The sequence below is a fragment of the Natator depressus genome, chromosome 11, assembly GCF_965152275.1.
Source record: "Natator depressus isolate rNatDep1 chromosome 11, rNatDep2.hap1, whole genome shotgun sequence".
NCBI classification, from domain to species: domain Eukaryota; kingdom Metazoa; phylum Chordata; order Testudines; family Cheloniidae; genus Natator; species Natator depressus.
This window is the reverse complement of record NC_134244.1, coordinates 57,641,104-57,666,114: the sequence shown is the minus strand read 5'-3', so window position 1 is coordinate 57,666,114 and position 25,011 is coordinate 57,641,104. Positions and strand designations below refer to the sequence as shown.

The 25,011-nt window shown below is 40.1% G+C and overlaps 1 protein-coding gene across 4 annotated transcripts in view; it reads left to right on the top strand.

The window, feature by feature from the left end:
• SATB2 (SATB homeobox 2) overlaps nucleotides 1-25,011 on the top strand; it is a 165,690-nt gene that overhangs the window by 12,716 nt on the left and 127,963 nt on the right. For all 4 annotated transcript variants that reach the window (XM_074967861.1, XM_074967856.1, XM_074967855.1 and 1 more), the window contains one exon: nucleotides 15,151-15,327. In XM_074967861.1, the coding sequence (XP_074823962.1) occupies nucleotides 15,151-15,327 (177 nt within the window). The remainder of the gene's footprint in view (nucleotides 1-15,150; nucleotides 15,328-25,011) is intronic.

Genomic DNA, 25,011 nt, shown 5'->3' with positions numbered 1-25,011 from the left:
TTAAAATAGAAAGCATATTCTTAGTTTTATGCATTACTAGTATATCAGTAGGAAAAAAAACCCTCATCTAATTTGAATAAGGAAAAGGGGACACTGGAATCTCCTTGTAATGCAGATGTAGACTGATTAATTGTTAGAAATGGGCTGCTTTTTGTGCTGAAAAAGATTATTTTTCTTTCCTGATCATAGCTGATATCTTAAAGAGAATAAACTTAACAGTCGTTCTTCTGGGGTCATCTAGTGTATCATCTGTATTTTTGCTGAGGTAGAAAAATAGCCCTTCACTGTGTTTTCAATACTTGGTCTGTTATTAAACTAAAGATACAGTTGGTTTAAAATATATATGTAATTGAAAATATGCATTAAACAGAATATAGGGTATCCACCCAGTCGGTGACCTAGGCATAATTTGATGGTTAGTGTAATTTTGGAACTCTAAGTTCCATCTACAGAAAACCACTGACCATTATGTATTTGAGACTTGAAGATTAGCTGTAATAAGATTTTTTTCCCCCCACAACTGTTCAGAAGTAGCTATAGGCATCTTTTTTCCCCTCCTCACAGTAAATTGCTAGATGCCGTTATCTTCATCATGAACCAAAGAAAAGAAAAGGGACCAACATCTCTGAGAAATTAAATGTTAATTCTTCTTTCTGTAAACAGTACACTTGCTGTACTTATAGGACAGAACCGATTTACTGTCAGTTATTTACAGGACATTTCTTTGAGATAGGTGCTGTCAGTGTGATTCTAACAGACAGTGACCCTGTAGAATAGAATTGGTTTGATGCACATGGAAGGGTGGTAGGTCCATGCCAAAATAGCCGCAGTATAGAACAGCGGGGAACTTTTGCTGCAGAGCATTAAATAGCTACATATTTACAACCAAATTTGAACAAAGAGCTTAGACATCATTTGCAAAAGGAAAACAACATTAAACTTTACTGTTATGGATATACTCCTAAAGGTGAAGCTAAACGATTGTTTTTCTTTTCTAACTATATCAATATTCCTAATGAAATTATTTTGCTATGTGAAATATTTTAGCAAGGTTTAATAGTTGATGAAAACTAGTTTTTCATGTAATTGTTTGTAATAAAGTAGTCATAAGCTTTCTGTGATCAGTTAAATGTGTCACAATTTATATTTCTAATCTGTATTCTAGACTTCCACATATTCTCTAATACCTTAATACACAGCCCTTCATTTTCAATTGAGATTATAGTTTGAATACTTTTTAATGAAATTACAAAAGTGCGATAACACTAATTTTTAATGCCCTCTGCATGAGCAAAAAGGGGCACAGTGGTATTTTGGACCTTATGTAAAGAGAAAGCTGGCGCATGTAACATATTTTGTCACTGAAAATGATACAATAAATGGCAATGTAAATTGGCATCTATGCTGTTATAAAATTGAGACCATTTGCTGCAGTATGTAGTTTACGTTCACAAAATTGTTGTGTGTCCTAAAGAAGAGAAATTTTGACTTTGTGAATGAACAATTATCAGGCCATTGAAGAATCTTTGGTGCTGTGTGTGTAGTGTAAAGTGTTAGAATTGACAGATTGTTTTGAACTCACTGTGGTCTTTTTAAAGTAGAAAGTCCTTTTGAAATAACTGAAAGTAGTTAAAATGAGGAAAGCTTTATCTCTATTGCAAAAGTTATAATTTGGTCAAGTTTGCTCTTCATTTACTATCTTTCGATGCATAATGAGCTTAAATTGGATAATTTATTTTGGCTAACTCAAATTTTACAGGATTTTTCCTGCCTGTTGGTAACACTTAATGTATTTCAAGATCAAAGGCCCAATCCTGCAAGGCATTAAGTATCATCAACTCCTCTTGAATTGATGTGAATTGTGGGTGATTTGCACCACAAGGAAGTCGCTCAGCACTTAGCTCAATCAGTGTCTGATTTAGGCTCTTTATGTGTAGCTATTAAATGAGTGTTCTCCTTTGGCAACACAAAGTAGACGTTTTGAACATAGCAGAATGTGTTAAAATGCATCATTTTTGAGAGAGAAATGATGAACCCATCTTTGGTTCCTACTCTATCAGCTATACTGCAACAGATGCATTTTCACATGGTTCTATAAGTGAAACTGACTTACGAACTAAAGCCACCACAGTCAAAAGCCAGTTGAGGATTTGATGGCTTCAGAGAAAAATATATTTTGTAGCCTCTCGTCATGCTAAAAATGTTTCCTCCTTTATTTAGGCTTGGCACAATTCAATTTTTTTAAATGATTGCCACAGATAATTTTTAAAGCATTTTTTGTCTATTTCAGTTTTAATAGTTGCTCAAAATCATGGGTTTTCTACATTCCCCCCCCCCATAATTTTTATTAATTTAAGATTTCACAGTTGGATGAAATTATGGAGGGGGTCAGGCAATGGAGGGGGCAGACAGTTATTATTTAATGATAATAAATGCTGATATTCAAAAAGTTAAATCTTTAATATCGTTAAAAGACAAACTGTCAGCTACGTATGTCAAAATATACAATGTAAATATCCTTAAATTGCAATCTAATAAGTTCTCAAGCAGCATTTTTCTTACCTTGCCTATCTGTAAATTTTGATGGTTATCGAAGGAAATATTTTTAATTGGTTTGTGTATGTATTGTGAAATTGATGTTTATCAACATTTACCAATAACAATTTAATCCTTCCTAGCGCTCCCATATTTAAGCTCGGTGTGTGTTGCTATATGCTAGTCAGTTAAAACATATATATTTCCTGTGTTACCTAAAACCTAATTTAAATTTATTAGTAGTACAAAATACAGAAATTACACTTTCATCCCAATTATAAGTGCTTTCATTAGCCTGCCTGTGTTAGGTTCTTCAGTTCATTCACAAAGTTTTTACTACATTTATACATTATATTTAAAAACAACAACAACCCTTCTTTGCATTAAATGGCAACTGTGTTGACGTTGTAGATTTGAAATTGAGTTCTTACAAAATCTACTTTAAAAGTTGCTACGGCTACAGTAACTTCTCATAAAAGCTAATTATTTGAACCAAACGCTCTGTGGGCAATTGTTCTTTTGTCTTTGTACTGAGGGAAAATATTGAGTTAACTATTTAGAATTGTACTTCTCTCAGATTAGAGAATGATAGTTTTAATAATGGTTTGTCACTATAACACCAGCTGAAAAGATTCAGATAACTTCCCTTAAAGATTGAAATAGTTGATAAATATGCTTATTTTAAACCTGGTCTAAAACAACATTATTCCCATCTTTCCCCCCCCGAAAGTTGTGAAAAGTTGTAACTCTGTTAGTGAGCAAGGTATTTTAGAGACCACTAATGTGATAAGAACTTACAATAAGTTTGATTGTAAGATTCTTCGTGTTTTTTTTTTTTTTTTTTTTTTAAAGTCTACATTTAGAGTAAATATGAAAATCAGTGTTGCTAACAGATCAGGACTAACACACTTTTCTGCCTGACACAAAGCTGCAGGGATGACTTACCGCGGTGCCAAATGACTGTGTAAACGTGGTGCAGTGTGAGCCATAGAGTTCTATTATTTTCATTTGCATGCCAGAGGGGAGAGTGCATGTCTGCACTAGAGATTTTAAACCTTGTGTCAAATGCGAAATTGTTAGTAGCTGCTACACTCAGTTTTGTTGAGGAAAAAAAAGTAGCACTATAACGTGTATAAGCTGTCTGAAATTCCATTAGGGATAGAGAGAAAATGAAAGAGGAACAGGTAGTTGTGGATAGGAGTTAAGTACATGTCTTGTTTTCTGAATAGAATTACATGGATTCCAGTTTGTGCCTCGTTAGTCATGCTGCTGTCCCTGAGGTCAAACCAACACTTCTTTTTTCAGCGGGTAGATTATAGTACATGTCATATTAAATAGTCAGAATAATGACATAAATTTGTCTGCAGCAATGCCAACAAAGGTAAGAAGGTTAAGAGGAAGCCTTCAACCAACCCAACCCTACCATCCAACTACTTTTCATATGAAATTGATGCATCGTGCACTTCGGCCATATACACACTGCATTTTCAAAGTGAAATATAAACAGCTTCTACTCCAGTGTCCTCCTTTGCCTATGTGTTCTTTCTTTCTTTCTTTTTAAGATGTGCAAGCCTTTTCAAAAGCACTAGATCGGGCAAAGACTGTTTTGTGGAAATTCTTCATACCAAAACCTTGCTTTTTATCTTACTTTAGCCAGAAGGTTACTTTCTTTTTCAAGATGCTTTACTTATTATATTAGCATCTTATGTGAAAGCAAATGTACTACTTCATCTATCACTGAATATCACCCACAATTTGTTCATTTCACTTAGTGCTATACTATCTAGAAGTTGCTCATTTTATTTTCATTTGGACTGAAGTTTCAAATAAGTGGGAAAACTTAAGTAAAATACCATATATCCTAGTAATATAAATGCATGAAGAGTTCTTTTGTCATAAATATCACTGATAGGCATATATTGGAAATGAAGCAAGTTATTTTCCAAACCATAACTAGACTATATAGCCAAAATAATATAAATTCATATTTTGTGCTATATTTTTAGTTTATATGCATTTCCTCTCTTTACATATTAAAAAATGTGCACAGTTTTCAGGCTTGATATTTTGAATGGCTACTAAGGAATGAAGTTATAAATTAGGTGTTATACATTACTTTGGAGTAAAAGGTGATTTTTCGTAATGTCTTTTCCTAACTTACAAATAACTTTCGTTGCCATAATACAAACATGCTAGCAGAGCTGCATGATAGATGTCTCTAAGTATCGTAGTAAAAGAAAATGACTTGTATTCTGAGGCTGTGGATAGTTTATGTTGTTTTGGACCCATTTCCCAAGCAGTGATCGAAAACAGATTACAATAACAATTATACAGTCAGAAGATGCAATATCCATTTCTGCTTTAATTGAGTGAAAGAATAATAAAAACATCATTAAGAAAAATGAGGTGGACCTGTCATACACTCTACCAATTTTTAGACTTGGAGAAAATGCAGAGGAACTGAAATGTTTTTTAGTTTATTTCATCTTGTTTGTTAGCTGATGTTTATATTTATTATCGTAGAAGATCTTTGACTTGGGTTCTTCACAAGGGCAGATATGGATGAACGCCTGGTAACTATATACTACTAAGATGCTAAAGCTAAGGTTAGGCATTATCTCTGATTTAATCGTAAAATAATTTTTTCTGTCACTTGTTTAATCCTCCCTTTTGTTACTCAATATGATTAGAGATGCTCGTTATCATATGCTACCCATGTAAACTTAGGGAATCTTAGGGGTAAGGGAGAAGGAACGGCCTCTAAGTAAGCAAGCAGTTGCATTCTGCACTAGATGAGGTGCCAGTCCTTCCAATATAGTCCTGTGTGTACCATGTTGTAGCAATCCTTTCTGGAGAGCCCCCAAAGCATGGGTAGTTGACGCCTCCAAATCCACACAGTAGGGCTGCCCTAGCAGATTCTTTTTCCCTCTGGAGGTTGTGGCCAAATATAGCGCACTGGTTGAACAAAATAAATATGTAGTTGTGAAGCTCTAGTGGCTGTTAAATGGAATTCCTTTCCCTTGTGACCTGTTTGGTAAAGGCATGGCTACTGCTAAAAACCGCATGGTAAATGTACGGTACCAGCTCTTAAGAGAGCATTACTAAAAAGGGGGCTAAATTTTAAACAGAGAGATGGTACTACTCCTTCTGCTGCGGAGGTATAAGGTTTCCTCTGCAGCCCTTGCTTTCCTTCCCTCAGTTAACACAGATCAAAGTATTGGCACCCTCCATGCGAGACAAACCAGACTGTGGCTGGGGACCTGCAGGTAAAGATGCTGAGTCAGAATTTCCGATGTGCTTGTGCCCCATGCCCACTCTCCCTGAAGGCTTTTTGCAGGCAATGTGCTGAAAGAGAATGTGAATGGAGCAGATCAGCTGCTTCCTAAAAGTGACAGGAAGATCTCATCAGCTTCCCTCCTCGCTAGGGTGTGGATTTCTTCCTTCCTTCTTTCATGTTTGCTTGGTGTTGTCTGTAGAGAGGTCTCGATGGTTCTGTCTGTACTTGGAAAACTCTCTCTTGCTGACAGTGGATTTCAGCAATGGGAGCAGCTGAACCATGGCTGAAAGTGTAGACAAAGTCATACTGTGTTCAGGACTGTTTCAGTAACCATGCTTGGACCCAACTTGTTAACAATGGATTGACTGTAGTTAGCTCTTGACCATGTTTCCTGCTAAACTGTGCCCGGCTCCAGTGTGGCTGCATCCATGGTTGACACCCAGTTTCAGAAATGAGCAGTTTTTCTAGTGTAGACATAGTCTAAATGGGAATAGGGAAGAGGGCGCAAAGGTGAGGGTTGCAGATCAGTCCCCTCTTTTCCTTGCTGCTGGAGTCTGGAACTGGACTTGAACGCAGCAGCCTAACCTTAGCAGTTCCCTCGGTCCCTCTGTCAGCTTCTTCTCTGGTAAGGTGAGGACTGATTCTTCCTTTTCTCCTGTTCCCTTACTTTGCTGTTGGGGTGGTGCACAGAGGGCTGGGGATCAAGGAGGGAGAGAGCTTTAATAGTGAGTTCCAGTGAAGATGCCAAACAAGTCGGAGTGTGTTACTTAGCTCTTCTTTAGAAATGAAATCTAAAGCAACTAAGAAAGCTGTGCTTTTACATTCCAAGAGATGCATTCCATTGCTAGGAGACTATGTAACAGAACCTTCATTAAAATCTTTCTGCTAGAAGAGGGTTTTTACTCTAAAATTTATATAATATGGTGGCACCTACTAGCGCTGCCAAAGTCACAGGTCTATTTTAGTTTTAAGGGCTTATAACATAGTCATTAAAATTATGCCAGGTTCCACCCAGAATTAGAGAATCTTAATCCCTAAAAAAATTTTACTTGCATAAGTAAAATAAAAACATACAAAACCCCAAACTCCAGTCTTGTTTTTAAGTTCTAGGAACCAAAAGCAAATATCACTTAACAGCTTAAGATGCTTTAAAAAAAAAAAAATCCAAAAGGGCTTCCTTCCGTCACTATTTTTAAGTGAAATCTTAGTACATTTTCCATTAATTCATATTGTAAAGTAGTGCTGTGGGGTATTTTTAAAAAGGAAATTGAAAACAACTTAGCTGTTTTATTTAGGAAGGTACTGTAATGGATTCATGTTCGTTTTTTAATATATATTTTGAAGGCCATACACTGCTCTTGACGCATGCATACAACTTTCATGGACATCAGTATTTTCTGTTGCCTTTTTTTGTGGGAGAGAAGAGGGGTGCGGGGTAAAGTTTTAGGCTAGAATAATGGCAATGATAATTTGCATTTGTATGCTGCCAGGCATCCAAGACTCTCAGAACCTCACAACACAACTTTGTGGTATGCATTATCATCCTTGCTTTACCGATGGAGAAGTGGAGATGTGCCAGCCTATGGGTATGTCTTAGGGAGTGAAGAAAATGCAGGCACAAAACTCCTATGCTAAACCAGAGGAGATGACAAACTCTGAATTTCCATCCTTTTGTGCTTGGTTATCAGAGGCAGCTGAGATTCTCTTATTTGGCATATAGGGTGATTGTGTGTCCCATGAGCTACAACTTCCTATTGGGGATGCAGTAGGGTGAGAGGGGCATGGAGATTCAGCATTATACCTATTCTTATGTTTCTTTTTTAGTCTAAACATGCCAGTTAAGTGTATTTTATTTATATCGTCTTATGTAAAACTGCAGTATTATCAAATCATGTTATGAGTTCAGTAATAGGTTCGTGTCATGGCCTAGTGGCCTAGAGCATTTCCTGTTAAACAGTGTAGCTGTGTTTCACTTAGAAAAAGAATCCTTGGGCTGGCTAAACTGTCGGAACAGGGGGAAGTTTGCGGTTATGCTGGTGATTTATTTGTGAAAATTCTAGAGAGCAGGGAGAGTGGCGATGGTAGGGGGACTGATGCCTCAGAAGGACTGGAAGCTGCAGAATGATGTAAACAGTATGCTGTGGTTTCCCATCACCACTGACTACAACACAATATGTAGAAGAGTATTTCCTGACTAGGGTTGAATTAAATACTGAGAGTTGGAGGGGAGGAAAAGGTGGAGAAAGGTAATGTCTGTACTCTATCCCCTCAGTCCTCCCAGAAAGGGAGCCATGCTATAGTATTTGAAAAAATAAATCTGGAGGCTGAGATCTTCTTCTAGGCCAAATTTCAGTCTGGAGGAAATTTTTACAACTGGTATATAAACCATTAAAGAGCAGGAGTTAACCAGTTAAAATTCTGCCAGTCCTAGTACAAATGTCCATTAGCTCACAAGTAACCTAAAAAAGCTGGAGTGCCATATAGGCAAGTGTTGTGATTTGTGTAAAGATGAAGTTTTTGCCCTACTGAGCTAATTTTTTATTTTTGGGCAGCACCATAATGTTGTGATGGTCTCGATATAATCGCTAATTCTAACATATAGAATTCCAGTTAGCCTCATGCCTGGATACATGTAGCGGTTTTCACGTTTTTCCAAGTGGTTAGTGGAAAACAAGCTGCAAAGTAATTCCCCCGGTCCTCAGTAAAAACATTTACAGTGAAAGAATTCTCTACCTCAAACGTAGGTTTGTGTTTGTTATTTAAGACTGAAGTACAGTCCATTTACCCAAACCAAGCTTTTATTGTAAACAGGTTAACTGCCAACAGCATATATTCTGTCAAATGTAATTATAGTTAAGATTTATGTATCACTTGAAGGCGATTCTGAGAGAACATGACTAATACCTGCTGAAGTTTTTGAGCTTTGTTTCTTCAACCACTCTACTGTGCTGCATTGCTATGATCTCTTAAGCACAAAGAGTGATAGGTATGTTGCACTTTAGAAACAGTATCTATGCATCTATTCAGTCTATCATGTGTCCTAAATATTAAATCTTTAATTGGACTCTGTAGGATTTTATCTGTAAGATCTCACATCACCCCCCAGCTAGAGCTGAGCAATGCTTTCAATAAAAGTGGGATGAAGATAAGAATGGTGAACTGTTTTTTCTAATACTCTTGGCCTCTCTCTTCTCAAAAAGCTCTTTGGCACACTTTAGAATATCTGCGTTCAGCTAGTGAAGCTCAAATAGAAGTCTTATTCGTATTTGTGTGAGATGTTCATTTCTCAGAGTTGTTGCAGGGTCTTCCGATGATACCATTTTTGGAGCTATGGTAGCCTTGCTGCTGAGCTTATCTTGTTGGTTGGTATTGCACAATATGATTTTCAAGAGTGGAAATTATGCAGTTACACAGGGGACTAGCCAAATACGGCTATTGCTTTGTTTCCATGGGAATGTGGGATGGAGCTCTTCAATGCTGAAATTCAGGTAGCTCTAGAGAACTGGGAATTGTTAAATTCTAGAGGTTCCTACCTTTTTAAATAGTGGGACTAGGCGGTGGATCCTAATGAGGAAGAGAACAGAGGAAAAGCTCTTTTTGCTATGTGAATTCTGATTTCTGAATTCTTGAAGGGATACTGTCAGAATTAACATTTGTTTAAAAGAAAGTATGGGAGAATTGGATAACAAATATTTTCATTGTATTTTTTTTTTAAATTCAGCTTTCTCCTAGTGCATTAGATTCTGAAAGTGACTGACTCAAAAGAAACTGACCTGTTCCTCTTCACTGTCCATGTTACATGAAATGCCCCTCTGGAGGGAAAAGTACATGATTGGTGGAAACCAAATCAGATTTAAGAAATCTTTCAGTTTTGCTCCTCTAGAATGATTTTAGTATCAGAGGGGAGAACAATTTTTTTTTTTTGTTAAATATACTGTATGACTTTTATCAGAGGGAATTGTCCAGATAAACTCTGTGTTGCAGATGGAGTTGTATTGAGATAGATTCTATCACGAAAATGGGGGCCCAGTCATGAAAACCATCTTGTGCAGAGATCCCATTGAAGTCACTGGCAGTTCTGCATCTAGAAGGCTTGCAGAATTGGTCCCTCCATAAGACAAGTGTTGTATTGCAAAACGGAGATGCGGTCTCTCATCAGGGTATGTGTGTTTGGGGGGGGGGGGTGTAATTAATTTTAGCTTCCTCTGCAGATTTGATACTATCTTTTCTGTACACTGGATTTAGGAAAGGTATGTAGTCACACTCTGGGCCAAATTCAGTCCTGGTGTAATCAGGCTCAGCTCCATTGAAGTCATTGGAATTGTGTTTGCTTGACCCAGGGCTGAATTTGGCTCTCTGTGTTTGAGAGGGGCTTGATTATTTTGTGGCCTTTGTTTAGAATCTCTACTAGGCAAAGCCTGCTTTCTTATGCAATAATGGAGGGGTTTCTGTCGTCTATTAAGTGTCAGTAAATGCCCTGGTTTCTGAACATCAAATCATAGATGTTAGCTTTGTCTGTCTGTGAAGGAGATTACCTTGTGTGCGTGTGCTGTAAAAACTTTATTTTCTACTTTTTTCATTTGATAAAAATCTCTCCACTATCGCATGATTTCCTTTGGGTTTTACACCACCATTTGATCTCAATTTTTAATAATTTTGGTGGGTTTAACTCCCAAAAGAAAACGTGCTTGTGCTATGAAGTATTCCCACTAGAAATCTGGGAAGTCTTAAAACCTTGTGTTACTCAGAGCTGAGAACTTGGCTCCTTTATTAATTCGCTTCTAGAGAACCCCCGTACAGTAAATTTTTCTATAACATCACGCTGTTGAAATTAATCAAGATGATGTTTGGAAATTGTTCAAATTAGATTAAATTAAATAACACCTAGACAGAGTTCAAAATTTTGCCTGATGAAAACAAATTTTAATCTGAAACGACACATTTTATTGCATCCTATTCTTATTGGCCGATCTTTGTATTATATTTATTAGGATAAATAGTGCTTCCCATTCAGTGGGGATAGAGGGGCGAATATATATAGCATTTTTATTTAACATCATCACCAGCTTTCCACATCCTTTCTTTTTTCCCCACATTTGGAGACACCAAATGCATGGTGTTAGCAAGCAAATGGACAACATGTGCAAGTCCAGTGACTGTAGAGTGCAGTTTATTACTCACTTTAAGCACACATTGGACTAGATAACACTTGAAACATAAATAAAAACAGCGTAAGACTCAGCACCATATTGTGCCTTGAAATAGTCATTTGAAAGGGGCTGGTCCATACACACACAGCTTACACTGGTTTAACTAAAAATATTTGTTTTCTTCAAGTTCATCTAATTTAAACTGGTGGAAACCCGTGTAGACATTCTTATATTGGTTTAGAACTCTGTATTGATTTAGTTCAATACATTGTTTGTTTTTTTTTAAAATGACCTCAACTTTTAGTTAAACTGAAGAAAGTTTGTACACAGATATATGCAAAAACTACTTCTTGAATGAAGACGACTTAGACAATTTCAGAAAAACCTTCCGTTTTTAATGCCCACACTCTAATTTTTATGGATGTATTTTATTTACTAAGGAACTGTTCACAGCAGAATGAACTTGACAAGGAGGAGAAAATGTACAGTAAAATACAAATGTCAGGTACGTGGTTTCAGTGGTGCTTTCTTTCTAGTCTCTCTCTGCACCTTCGGCCAGGCTCAGAAAAGAAATTGAATAGTTTGCCTAAAGAGTAAGGAAAGCCAGGTGCAAAGCCTTAGCTGTTCAACTCCCTGTGACTGGAAAGGGAATCGTGAAGCTTAAACCCCCCAGATTTGGAAAATGTACGCAGGCATAAACAGTTATAGTCAAAGCAGTTTGTGCACAGTTGTCATACATTGGACTGTGAACTGGCCTCTTCCTCAGAGTGCAGGGAGCGGCTTTTATGTACCAGTGCTGTCATGAAAGCATTTGCTGTTTTCTAGGATCTTGTTTTTTACTTATGTGTTTCAACTGATGTTATGTGTTCAGGGTTAAAGCACCATCTGAATTTTATGCAGAAAAGCAACTAAGTTGCTGCATTTAAATAAATTAACAAAAATAAAAAAAAGGAAGCAGCTTAATATGAATGCCTTTGTGCATTCTGGCATTGCATTTATCCTTTTCAGAACGAAAAAATATTCCCTCTTGCCTCCAGTCCACCTCTTGTAACCTCTGTATATGAAAATCATATAGTTTTATGTCCTGCACCATGAGTTATAAAGACCCGCTGAAGCGCCTTTGTAAATCTGGGAAACCAAATACACACAGTTTTAGGACCAGAGGTTTTCTTCTGTGTGTGGTAGTTTCTGGATGATCAGGAATGGGAAGAGAACCAAGCAATGTTAAAACTAACTAAGTAAAGGCTTGTTTTGCCTTACTCCATCAGCACCTACAAGGCTTCATGTCTAAGCTCACGGTCCCAGCTTTGTAAATATTGCTATAAATTCTCTGACTGGGGCTGTTGCAGAGCATTGACTAATTTACACAGCTCTACTTTAAATCTATTGTATTAGCGTTGAGTATGAGAGAGGTGTAATATACGTACCTAGGTGTGAGAAGTTGTGTATATCAGTCTGTGAGAGTGACATTGGCTTCCAGCCGAAAATGTTTTCTTCTCTCATTTTTAATGTACAGTAAAGAATGTTAATTTATTCACTCAGATTGTCAGGAAACAGGGAACTCTGAGGTAATAAATCTGTGGAAGAAATGATAGCTTTACTCTGTCCAATGCTAAATAAAGGGCAAAGCAGGTGATACTTCTTTGGAATGAGATTTTCTGGGGAGAGTTGGATTTACCATCAGTCTTTAGTAAAGTAGGATTGGTGTTAAAGTTCTAGGGGTTGTAGCCACAGGCACAAAACCCCATTAGCAGTAGAGGATGTGGTAATTTGCCCTTTGCCCCTTGCCCCCCATTCTTTTTAGTGTACTGTTAGCAGCTTATTGTCATTTCTGCTGGGTCACAAAGCTCAGAGATGCTGTCCTTGGAAACCCCATCTCTGTAGCAGAGCTTCCAGCAAGCAGTGGTGGGAAAGGACCATTTTAAAAGCCAGTATTTGGGAGCATTACGGAGGATCTGCAATAATACTGTGGGTTCATCCTGCCACTCCAAATTTAAACTGTGAGCAATTCTACTTCCAGCAATTGAGAGCTTCTTCTGCAGAGAAGACGCAAATGATAGTATAAATTGCATGGGGAATCAATATAACCTATATGTCAAGGGGGCAGATAGACAGGGTTGTAGCAAGAAAAGCAACCAGTAGGAGGATAAAAGATGCAACAGCATGCCCCTCTCTCTTATAAGCTTGCATTCACCCACTTGTGCTAATTTACCAAATTGTAATTTATGCAGCCATTAGCATTGCGTCTGAATTTGGCCTCTTGTTACTACAATCATCATAAACTTGTCTCACAACATATTAATAGTTACACCACAGATTGTTGGCATTACTAATGATAAATTGGGCATCAAAAGTAGTATGACAAACCATATCTGAATAGAAACAGAAGATTTTCACTTAGAGAGAGACTGAAATTTGTGTGATTTACAGGCAACTAGGATTCAATCCTAGGGTCATAGAAGTTAATAGGAATTTTGTCACTGGCTTCAACAGGAGCAGGATCAATTCCATAACATCTTTCCGGCAAAGAAGCTGGATGGCTTTATGGTACATGTTCTTGAGTACATTAAGAATAAACGGTGCTATGTGAGCTTGCAAAACCCTTGGTCATGTACCAGAATCCAAGAGTTAAGAAATAAGACAAGGAGCAATATGACTATGGATGTTGTATTAGCAGAACTGCGAACTATTTCAGTTAAACATTTTTTAATTAAAACAAAATGAATCACAGCAATCTGATAGTGAGAGGTTCATTCCTGAGCTTGTTACTATTGCAACCAACACTGCTGTACTTGTCAAAGGGAACCTGATCAGTGTCTAATGTAACGATTGAGAGTTGTGTACTTTACATTTTATTTTTAAATGAGTTTTGTCTCTTGCACCAAGAGCTGATAAGGATTTGAGTCCATTAGTTTTGCCTCCTATGGTTGTCATTGACTTCACTGTCTCCTGTAGGGCTGTGATTCTAAAATGGAATGTAGCTTTCCCCAAGAAAATGCCTAAAGAACCAGAAACTTCAGTCAGCGTATAGAAGTGATCTTTAACTAAAGCTTGAACCGAACTGTAGTGGATACCTCAAAGAGGTTTTAATTGGCTTCTTAAGGAAGGAGAGTTGACTTCTTGAAATGCAGTTTTCCCTGTATTTTGCTTGAATGTGCAATACAGTAGCACAATGATTGTTCTCCTTAACATAACCTAAAAATAGCTAGTTGTTTTTCTTTTATTTGCTGTTAGAGAGAGCGCTATACTGCTGTTCTTTAGAATGAGCTTTCCCCCATCAATAATAGACCTAAATGAACTCCTTTCATTAGACTGTATAGGTAGGAACTAGTTAAACCATTTTAGGCTGAGATACATCTCCGGCCTCACAATGATTTCCAGCATGTTTAGTGACTCAGAAGTATATGTAGCCAATTAATAAACTTCTAATAGCAGAGCTAATCAGCAGTTTGAAAAGGAAGGATGATAACATTTTTACAGGTAATGTTATGTGAAAGGTAGCTTCCCTAGTCTGTTTCAAACACAGGCCACACAAGTTGTAGCAGATGCAAACCTGCCAGGAGTCATGAAAAGAACTTGCAATAAAACAAAATTAAACAACCCTGCCCAAACCTTCTCCCAAGTCTGGGCTGCTTCTAAACTTCCTTTCCTAGGACTGCTTAGTCCATACGTAGATCCTCTCTAGACCACTACCCCCTCATGCCTTATATCACGGGGAGATAATGAACTGCCTCAGTGATTCTGCAGGACCAGCACTTGCTAACAGGGTGGGTTTTCCTACGAACAATGTGAGCCTGTTACTGCATGTTTCTGTAGAATGTTTCTTAATATGGCAAAAGGCTGAGTGGCTTCAGTCTATACATGTATTAATGACCACACCCCATCCCTCTCGAGCACATATCTGGAAAGTCTCATTAGGGCATCTTGTTCATCCCCATGCCAGTTAGGGATTGGTTCCTGCATTGTATTCTCTGGACTGTTATCTAGTGTGGTTTTAAATGAGTCAAGTGATGAGGCACCCACTATTTCTCTTGAAAGACCATTCTGCAGCCGAATGAAAACCGGGAATCTGCTAACATGAGCCCTCCAGGAGATGCATTAATCTGACATTTTAAATCAGAAATGAATGACTTATTTGTTCCTGTTCCTCTATTACTGATGATTCTTTTAAAAACTTTTCTCACTTAGGTTTGATGATTCCTGTCTTTTGTGTGGTGGAGCAGTTGGACACCTCCCTCGAATACGATAATCGAGAGGAGCATGCAGAGTTCGTTCTGGTTCGCAAAGATGTGCTCTTTAGCCAGCTGGTGGAGACGGCGCTTCTGGCTCTGGGGTATTCCCACAGTTCTGCAGCTCAGGCACAAGGTATTCCACTGCATTCTTTTTCATGCTCATTGGCATAAGAAAACAGCCTTTCATAGCTCCTGAGGTCACTGTAAGAGAATTAACGGCAAACCTAGCAAGCAGTTAAATCAGTAGTATTTCTTACAACTGGGCTTGTAACAACTCCAGACTCTCTACCTGGTTTAGAAAGCGTTTGATAAATCCTACTGAAGTATGAAAGGCTGGTATTGATCAATCAGAGAAAATGTTATGACTTGCTTTGTTCTTTACTGTAAGGCCCTAAGCTTGCTGCCTCAAAGAACATTATTCAGAGGAGCCATGTAGTACGCCTGTGTGTATAGCTGCATGCCATTGTACAATATGTGCAAGCTATCTTTCCCCCTCATTTAGGGCCATGACACATGAACACCAGGTTATGTATTTAAGAATGGTTGTGCTGCACCATACTTTGTCCCTAATAGAGATAGATCGATAGATATATGTTTATTGGATTCCTTTTATGACTGATAGCTTATTCTGATTATTTTATATTAGACCAATATCTATTTTGGCTTCCCTAGCATAGTGCTACAAAGCCTCTTGGGAAGCTGAATGTCACCCTATAGTTGTGTAGATGATTCTTCGGCAATTGAGAAGAGGTTTAAAAAAAAACAAACAAAAAAAAACACCTCTTGAGAAAAAAATTGAAAACCAAGATCCTCTTGAAATGATTTTCTCTGCATTTCAAGTGAATGGCTTGTATTGACTAGATGGTAATGCTTACTTTTTTGGAAGCAAAATCCGTAACTTTCAGTTCAATCTTGACATGATCTTTTAAAAACCAATGCACAATTAGACTAATTTAAGAGTGGTTTTACTAGGAAATTTGGCTTTTTAGCTGCTTTAGACAGTATTTCCTTATTTTAAAAAAAAATAAAAGGCAGCTATGAGGTTACGGCTGCATTCAATGTGAACAGCAGCGGTGTTTGAAACTAAGTGTCCTGGAAACTAGGATATAATAATGTCGGGCTCATAAAGAAAACTTCTTTCAAAACAGTGTGATAATGATTAATTTCCTCTGTCAGCTAGTCTGCTTGTCGAGAGAGGTCCAGGATTTGAGTCCAAGCAAAACTCAAGCACAGCGACACTGAGTTTTGTTACAAAACACAACAATAAAACAAGCAAAGAAGTTCGGATTTCTTTCAAAACACTTCATGCCATTTCAGGGACACTTTTCTCTGAATGTAAAGGTCACTGTATCCCACTGTTTCCATCCTGGTGAGCCAGCTTCCTGTTTGACAGCGCTATTCATCTCCGTTAACACGGTTGCTCAACGTGTTGGGAGCTAACATGTGGAACACGCTGCGTTAAGTAGCCAAGATTTGATTTTTGGCATCTATCGAGGGAAGGGGCTTCACGGGGAAGCTGCTCCAAGGAGGCATGCCATTGCATGCAGTGACCCATACCAGCTGAGCATCTTGCTTGGAGAAACCTCTCTCTTGCAGTACCCTTCTGCTGAGGGCTCAAGTGGGAGAGGGACTCACACAGGCTAATAGCCACTTCCCCCTGTGCAGTGGCTGCTGTATTTTTTTGCAGTGTGGTCTTGGAAAATGAACAGGTTAAAGTAATCATCTGTTGTTGGCTTGTGTGTTTGTGTTTTAAAGGGCTAGTATTCAAACCTCACGTATCAAATTGATTTCATTAGTTAAGAAATGGCTTCTCTTTGGTGAGCACTTTTCTCATACAAAGTGTTAGTGCCCACCAGTTCCTTTGTAGTGTTAAACCTCACACATGAAATTGTACTTAAAAGTGGAAGAAATTGCCATAAAGCTTGATCAGCTCCTAGATCTCTTATTAATGTATTGCTCTTATTACCTCACTCTGAAAAGCCAGTTTTAAATTGCACCATACACGCCATACAAATAGTGAAGGAACACTGAGTGTATCATTTGAGGAAGTCTGCTAGAGAACAGATCATTTGTGTGCAAGCTGCGAGACGTGACAGAGGCATGGACATAGAACTAGTTGATCACCAAGACAGTTTAGAGTCCCGCTGAAAACGGCCGGATATTGGTTTGGTTTGTAATCAGTATTAGGGTTGAAACAAGGGGGGCTGTAAGGTGGTGACGTATTAGTGTTAGCTTATAAAAAATGAGAGTACATCTGTTTTTCCCTTTCTGAGCCTATCTCAGCTGCTCTGCATCAGGAGAGACCAGCCCCTCCTTCTCCAATAATGACATGCTGCCAGTAACTTCGTCAACAGTCGTGATCATTGGAGTTGATTTCTTTTTAAACGATGCATTGATAAACAATCATTTTAGTTCTCTTTACCAGTGTTCTGTGAACAGGAAAACAGCTAATTTATAAGACCAATGTGAGAAGTTCAGCATTCTCTGATGCTTTTCTAAATGCAATAAAACTTTGAGCAACTTGCTTTGTAGAAAACTGACTAGGATACTGATGTGAAGAGCTATCCTGACATATTTTAGTGGCAAAGTAAACATTAACTGGTTAATGCTTCATTATTGTAAAGGCAATCTGTGCACTGATTAATAATACAGCTGTGGGATAAGAATTCCAGCTATTGTAATCTATTAGGTGGAAAAAAATGCACATTGTTAATTTTTCTCTATGTTCACACGTTGTTATCTTCACAAACAATGTTCTGTAACCAGATAGGGACTTATTACCAGCCTGGCACGAGGGTGTGGAAGTTGGTCGTGTGAAATCCATAGAAGCGTAGTAAACATTTGTGTATTTTCTTTCATCGTTTGAGGCTACATCTGAAATTAGAAAACCTGCTACCTATTTCTTTATGAATAGAATGCGATACCACCGAGCTCTTCTTAACAAGGATATTTTCCTATGCAGAATTTAATAACATTAATATCCCAAATCTAAAACAGTCTGCTTCTAATCATTGTATTTATTGGGGTGGGGTCCCAGACAGAGAATAATTCATCTGGAGCATTTGTGACCAAACTGGAGTCTACAGGGCCTATTTTTGAGTGGCCATTAGAGTTCTACATTGTGACCTGCACCTGATCTTTGTCATAAGAAGAGGTAGCCCATAGGCTCTGTGTGTCTCAGCAGCCAGTGCTCCATGAAGATGGTTAAAGATACAGCACTGAATGCTGGGACCAGACGTCTCCACAGGCTGCCCCTCCATACTAAAAATAAAAGTAGCTACAATCGGCTCCATTTTACAGGCAAACGTACAGCTGTTGGATTAGCTGTGAAAGCAGACTCCTTATGACAATGGATACTAATTTAGTAGAGCTAGTTGGCAAATTTTGCAATGCTGAGAGAAACCGGGGGAAAAAAATTAAGTGAGATTTTTCTTCTATATTTTGACCAGCTCTGCTAGTTAGCTCTGATCACAGGCTCTGCAGAGAAGCCAAAGAATGACTGGACCATGAAGCTGGAACTACATTTCCACTTCCTGAAAATGGTTCAGCTAGGTCAGGGTCAACATGGGTTTGCCAGGCAAAGTGCAGTGTCTTCCACTGTGGATGCTCCTCTCATACCTGTGCTGTGAATGAAAGTTTCCAGGGCAGAGCGACAGTTTTAGCCATAGATTAGATAGGTACATTTCAGGAGGGGCTGCCATGGCTTTAGGAGGAGTTGTGCTGCATGATGTTACCCATTCAGAAAGTGCACGTCTGTTCCGGGATCCTATTACCAGGAGCAAAACGTGTAGCAATTAGCCAGGTGGACAGAAGACCGTTGCATGGGGGTGGGGACGGCAGAGGGGGGTGGTGATAAGGAGAAAAGTGAAATGGGGAGACTGAAGGAAGGTAGGAGGCTGCCAGGTGGAGTGGAGGGAAACAAGAAAGTGACAGGAGATCTAAGGGAGAGAAAGAAGTGGGCAACTCTTTAGGCTTGCTATTATATCTGGCCTCTGGCACTCTAGAGCAGGGGTGGGCAAACTTTTTGGGCCACATTGGGGTTGCAAAACTGTATGGAGGGCCGGGCAGGGAAGGCTGTGCCTCCCCAAACAGTCTGGCTCCCGCTCCCTATCCGCCCGCAATCCATCCAACCCCCCCTGCTCCTTGTCCCCTGACCGCCCCCCTCCTGGGACCTCCCATCAATAACCGCCTCCCTGGGACCCCATCTCCTATCCAACCCCCCCTGCTCCCTTTACCTTGACTGCCCCGACCGATATCCACACCCCTGCCCCTAACTGCCCCCCTGGGACCCCACCCACTATCCAACCGCCTCACCCCATCCAACCGCTCCCTGTCCCCTGACTGCCCCCCGGAATCCACTGCCCCTTATCCAACCTCCCCGCCCCCTTACCATGCCGCTCAGAGCGGCAGGAGCTCGCAGCCACACCGCCGCGCTTCCTGGCAGGAGCAGCGGGCCAGAGTGCTGGTGTCTCAGCAAGCTGAGGCTGCCGGGGAGGGGGAACAGCAGGGGAGGGGCCGGGGGCTCAAGGACCGGGCAGGATGGTCCTGTGGGCCAGATGTGGCCCGCAGGCTGTAGTTTGCCCACCTCTGCTCTAGAGTCTGAGCACTTCACAAACATGAAGAATTTTATCCTGGCAGCATGAGTGAGAGGTAAGGAAATGTCATTATCCCAACTGGACAGCTGGGAAACTGAGGCACAGCTATTAAAGGACTTGCCCAGGATCCATAGCAAATGTGACAAAGCCAGGAATGAAACCCAGAACTCCTGGTGTCTTAACCACAAACCATCTTTTCACTTGGAAAAAGGGGGGCTAACAAAGTTTCTGAACATGTAAATATACTTAGAGTCTGCCCCACCCTCAGGCTGTTAACTTAATGCCCTCCATGATGACTGGATACACTTAAATACTGCAGTCGCTTTGGGTATTTTGCCATTTAGAAAACAACCAGCCACTAAAACGCAGGCCACCAAATGTGTGAACCTATGTCAGCCTGAATACTTAGCTCCTGCTTTAGTTGCATTGTGTGATGACCATTACAACCCTGTTGCTATCTGTGGGACTATAACTGTCTACAAATATTTGAAGGGTGTAAATACCAAGAAGGGAGTGGAATTGCCTAGGACCTCCAAGAGGACAGGGCTAGGGGTAATCACAGGAAACTGAATAAAAGATAATTTGGGCAAAATACCAGGAAACATTTCCCAACAGTGAGCTCTGTTGGATTGCGAAGTAACATCAGCGTAGACTGTGTAACTGCAGGGTGAAGGCAAACAGATCAGCTGCTGGTGTTTATTGCCATTGAGTACACACAAGAATAATTTTAATATTCCTCTATCAAGAAAGATAAAACAAGATCATGAATATACAGTAGAGCCTTGCTAATCTATGCATGTTACTGCTTGTACAGTAGTAATAGTGTACTAAGTACACTACAGACAGGAAGGGAAGGAGTTTCTTTCCGATTACAGCTAGTATAAGTAAGAGGAATAACTGCACTCATGTCAGTGGAGCTACCCCATGTACAGCTGATGCGAGAGGAGAACTGGGTCTGCTTTGAAGAGTTGTGTGAAAATTTACAGGTGTAGTGGTCTCTTCCTACTCCTCAGCAAAGACCACTGGCTAGTACTGTTCAGAGCTGTGTGTGCAGGGCTGGGTCCCAAGTTCTTTTGATCAAAGCACCGATAATAATAAATAACAGGGTGGTCTAGTCAGGTTTTGTACTGTCAAGACTTTTTTGTGTTTACAAAAGAAACACTTGATTTACTGGTAAAATTCTGGTGCTATAAATGAAACTCCGTGATAGTTATCAAATGAACAAAATGCATTTTCTGATGGTTTCCTTGCCCTTGCATTGTTTGTTCACTTTTTTTTTTCCTTCTTCGTTTGTATGCGGTAGTGCCTAAGAACCCTGGTCACGGACCACGATCCCATTATGGTAGGTGCTGTACAAACACAGAACAAAAAGATGGTCCCTATTCCAAAAAGTTTGCAATCTAAGTTGCCCTTACAATCTACTTGCTCCCTAATCTTGTGAAGTTCATTAATTTGTCATCGGGTCTCCCAATGATTAGTGCAGTTCTCCTGTATTTGTGCCTTTAGGTTCTGGGCAGATTGGCAATGTCCCCATAACCTCAACTTGGTGGTTGCCAAATATGGATGCCCTGATAACGTAACACCTCTCTCTTATTTAAAAATACACAAACAAAATACCCCTCCCTTCTGGCCTCCTCTCAGCAGCAAAATCTTATCCGGATCTTTGATTAAGAACTATATCTGATTAAGTTAAAAGTAGTAACCCCCTTTTGCCTTATTCGCTTCTCCTGGGGCGTCTATATTCTCATCCCTAGCTCTCCTCACTCACTCCCTTCTCAATGGTTTCTGATTTTGGGGGCAAGGTGGTGGGGGGCTGGACTAAAGCACTCAGCAGTGTTGCATGTCTGCCTGATGTGGCTATACTGGGCATTTTGCAATGAGCTCTGAAGTTAATACTGACAGCCTTGAAACAAATTGTTAAGCCGATGTGAATTCTGGCAATGATCTGAAGGGGTCCAGAAGAAAAGTTTTTCCTTCTGAACGCCTCCCTAAATTCTCTGGGTTTTGTAGTTTTGGCTGTTTCCATTTTTGCTTCCTTATGTTCTAAAAAGAAGGCCTGAAAGATTTTTCTCAGGTTTTGGTTTTTCCTGTGTTTAGTATTATTATTATTTAATAATACTTTGTATTACCATAGTACCTAGGAGTTCCAGTCATGGACCAGGACCCCATTGTGCTAGGCACTGTACAAACACAGACAAAATCATGGTCTCTGCTACAAAGACCTTAAAAGTTCGTATCTTGTCTACCCTGGAACGCTTCATGGGAAGTGGAGCGCAGAACTGTATCCCAAGAGTTGAGAGAGAAAATCAAGCAAGTATGAAGGGCAAGGAATTTTACTCAGCCTGTTTAAAATGTTTTTTGCTTTTTTGTTTACATGTATTTAATTCTAACACCTAATGAACACTTGGCTGAAGGGGCATATATGATAAAGATTCAACATCCAAAGTCTTTCAGATAAGGCATGGGTGTTCCCAGCAAATATAACTGAGACCGTCTCCCATCAAAATCATGGAAGACCATAGTGAGACTTCTGATAACCATGAAGAACCTTATTTTTGGGGAAAAAAATACATTTCAAGTTTCTTTACATGTGCTAAAGAAGCAGGAAGGGTCCAAATGTTGCAGGTTGCCTTTAAATCTCATCTGTGAATGTTACCTTTTTTTGGTAGAGTCATTTTGCTGTTACGCAAATACTTCCTGTGTCACTACCTTATGAACCCATTGGCCACTACATTCCTTGCTTTGCTCGTTACAGAAGTTCTTAACTTTAAAACAGTGGTCAACAAGTGTTTTTTGCCCCAAAATGCTGATCTGTATGCAAGTTGCTTGTGGCATTGGCTCTCTGCTCTCCATTTATTATTTGCAGGATTTTTGTGATGGAACAAAAACTTCCACAAATAATCTGTTTTTCTAGATGGCAAACATCTGGGTAGTATAAGTAAATGGGTAATTTATTAGTGTTTGAACAGCTTAAAGGAAAGTAATCAAACGGAGCCCTGAATAGCTCAGCACTTCTGATGGCTGCTTTCCATCTCATGTGTGGTTTGTGACTGAGCAAAATACCATGGCGTTCACAAGCAGAAGAGGAGGCAGGGATGAAAAGAAGAGAGAGCTGAGTGGTCGGAGCACATTTTGGTCACAGTAGAATACCCCTGCTTCGTTTCCTGTATGCCTGTGAGCTTTTGCATGTCCACGATGCAAATTGTTAAACCAAGTGCTGTGAAATACACCATATTTTGACTGGTTTGAGGACTCTAATGAATCCTGAATTTGTGTTTCAGTGGAGTGTGTATCATTTGTTTGTTCCATACCAGTAATTGGTAAAATTCTGAATACGTCACTGAAAGAAAACATTAAAGATTTCTTTTTTCTTTCTGTTTCTGAGCAATAACACCACAACATAATAGCAAATCTGCTCTACTGTTTTACAGGGTTGTATTCCTTAAAGCTTTCCACTCTTTGTGCTGCAGGTTATATGCAAATAGATAAAACTAGTGTCCCACAGCTTCACCCTCATTAGAGAAATATTGTCACATATTCTTTTAGTCAGTTCTGTAAACCCATGAACAAGATGCTAAAGAAGTTGTGACAGAAAAGGGGCTATGGCCCGGTAACCCTTACAGCAGTATTTGAGGGAAAATAAACAAAGGCCTGGTCTACACTACGAGTTTAGGTCGAATTTAGCAGTGTTATCTTGATTTAACCCTGCACCCATCCACACGACGAAGCCCTTTTTTTCGAATTAAAGGGCTCTTAAAATCGATTTCTTTACTCCACCCCCGACAAGGGGATTAGCTCTGAAATCGGCCTTGCTGGGTCGAATTTGGGGTACTGTGGACGCATTTCGACGGTATTGGGCTCCGGGAGCTATCCCAGAGTGCTCAGTTGTGACCGCTCTGGACAGTGCTCTCAACTCAGATGCATTGGCCAGGTAGACAGGAAAAGGCCCGCGAACTTTTGATTCTCGTTTCCTGTTTGGCCAGCATGGCGAGCTCACCTGCACAAGTCACCATGCAGAGCTCATCATCACAGGAGACCATGCAGTCCAGAATCACCAAAGAGCTCCAGCATGGACCAAATGGGAGGTACGGGATCTGATCGCTGTATGGGGAGATGAATCCGTGCTGGCAGAACTCCGTTCGAAAAGACGAATTGCCAAAATATTTGAAAAAATCTCCAATGGCATGAAGGACAGAGGCTATAACAGGGACCCGCAGCAGTGCCGTATGAAAATTAAGGAGCTCAGGCAAGCCTACCAAAAAACCAGAGAGGCAAACGGCCGCTCCGGTTCAGAGCCCCAGACATGCCGCTTCTATGATGAGCTGCATGCCATTCTAGGGGGTGCAGCCTCCACTACCGCAACCCTGTGCTTTGACTCCGTCCAAGGAGTGGGAGGCAACACGGAAGCAGATTTTGGGGGCGAGGAAGATGATAGCTCACAGCAAGGAAGCGGAGAAACCGGTTTCCCCAGCAGCCAGGATCTGTTTCTCACCCTGGACCTGGTGCCAGTACCCCCCGAACCCACCCAAGGTGGACTCCCCGACCCTGAAGGTGGAGAAGGGACCTCTGGTGAGTGGACCTTTGTAAATATTATCCATGGTTTAAAAGCAAGCGTGTTTAATGATTAATTTGCCCTGGCATTCACGGCTAGTACAACCACTGGAAAAGTGTGTTAACGTGTCTGGGGGTGGAGCAGAAATCCTCCAGGGACATCTCCATAAAGCTCTCCTGGATGTACTCCCAAAGCCTTTGCAAAAGGTTTCTGGGGAGGGCAGCCTTACTGCGTCCTCCATGGTAGGACACTTTACCACGCCAGGGCAGTAGCACGTCGTTGGGAATCACTGCAGAACAAAGCTTTGCAGCGTATGGTCCCGGTGTTTGCTGGCATTCAAACAACATCCGTTCTTTATCTCTCTGTGTTACCCTCAGGAGAGTGATATCATTCATGGTCACCTGGTTGAAATAGGGCGCTTTTAGTAAGCGGACATTCAGATGTGCCCGTTTCTGCTGGGCTGTTTGCCTGTGGCTGAACAGAAGTCTTCCCCGCTGTTAGCTACGCGGTGGGGGGAGGGGTGAAGCCATCATCCCAGAGAATTGTGTGTGTGTGTGTGTGTGTGGGGGGGGGGGGTTAGTCGGGTTTCTGCTACATGTGAACCCGGAAACCGCAACCCCTCCTTTTAAATTGCCAACCCATTTTTAATGGCCAACCCAATGGCTACTTC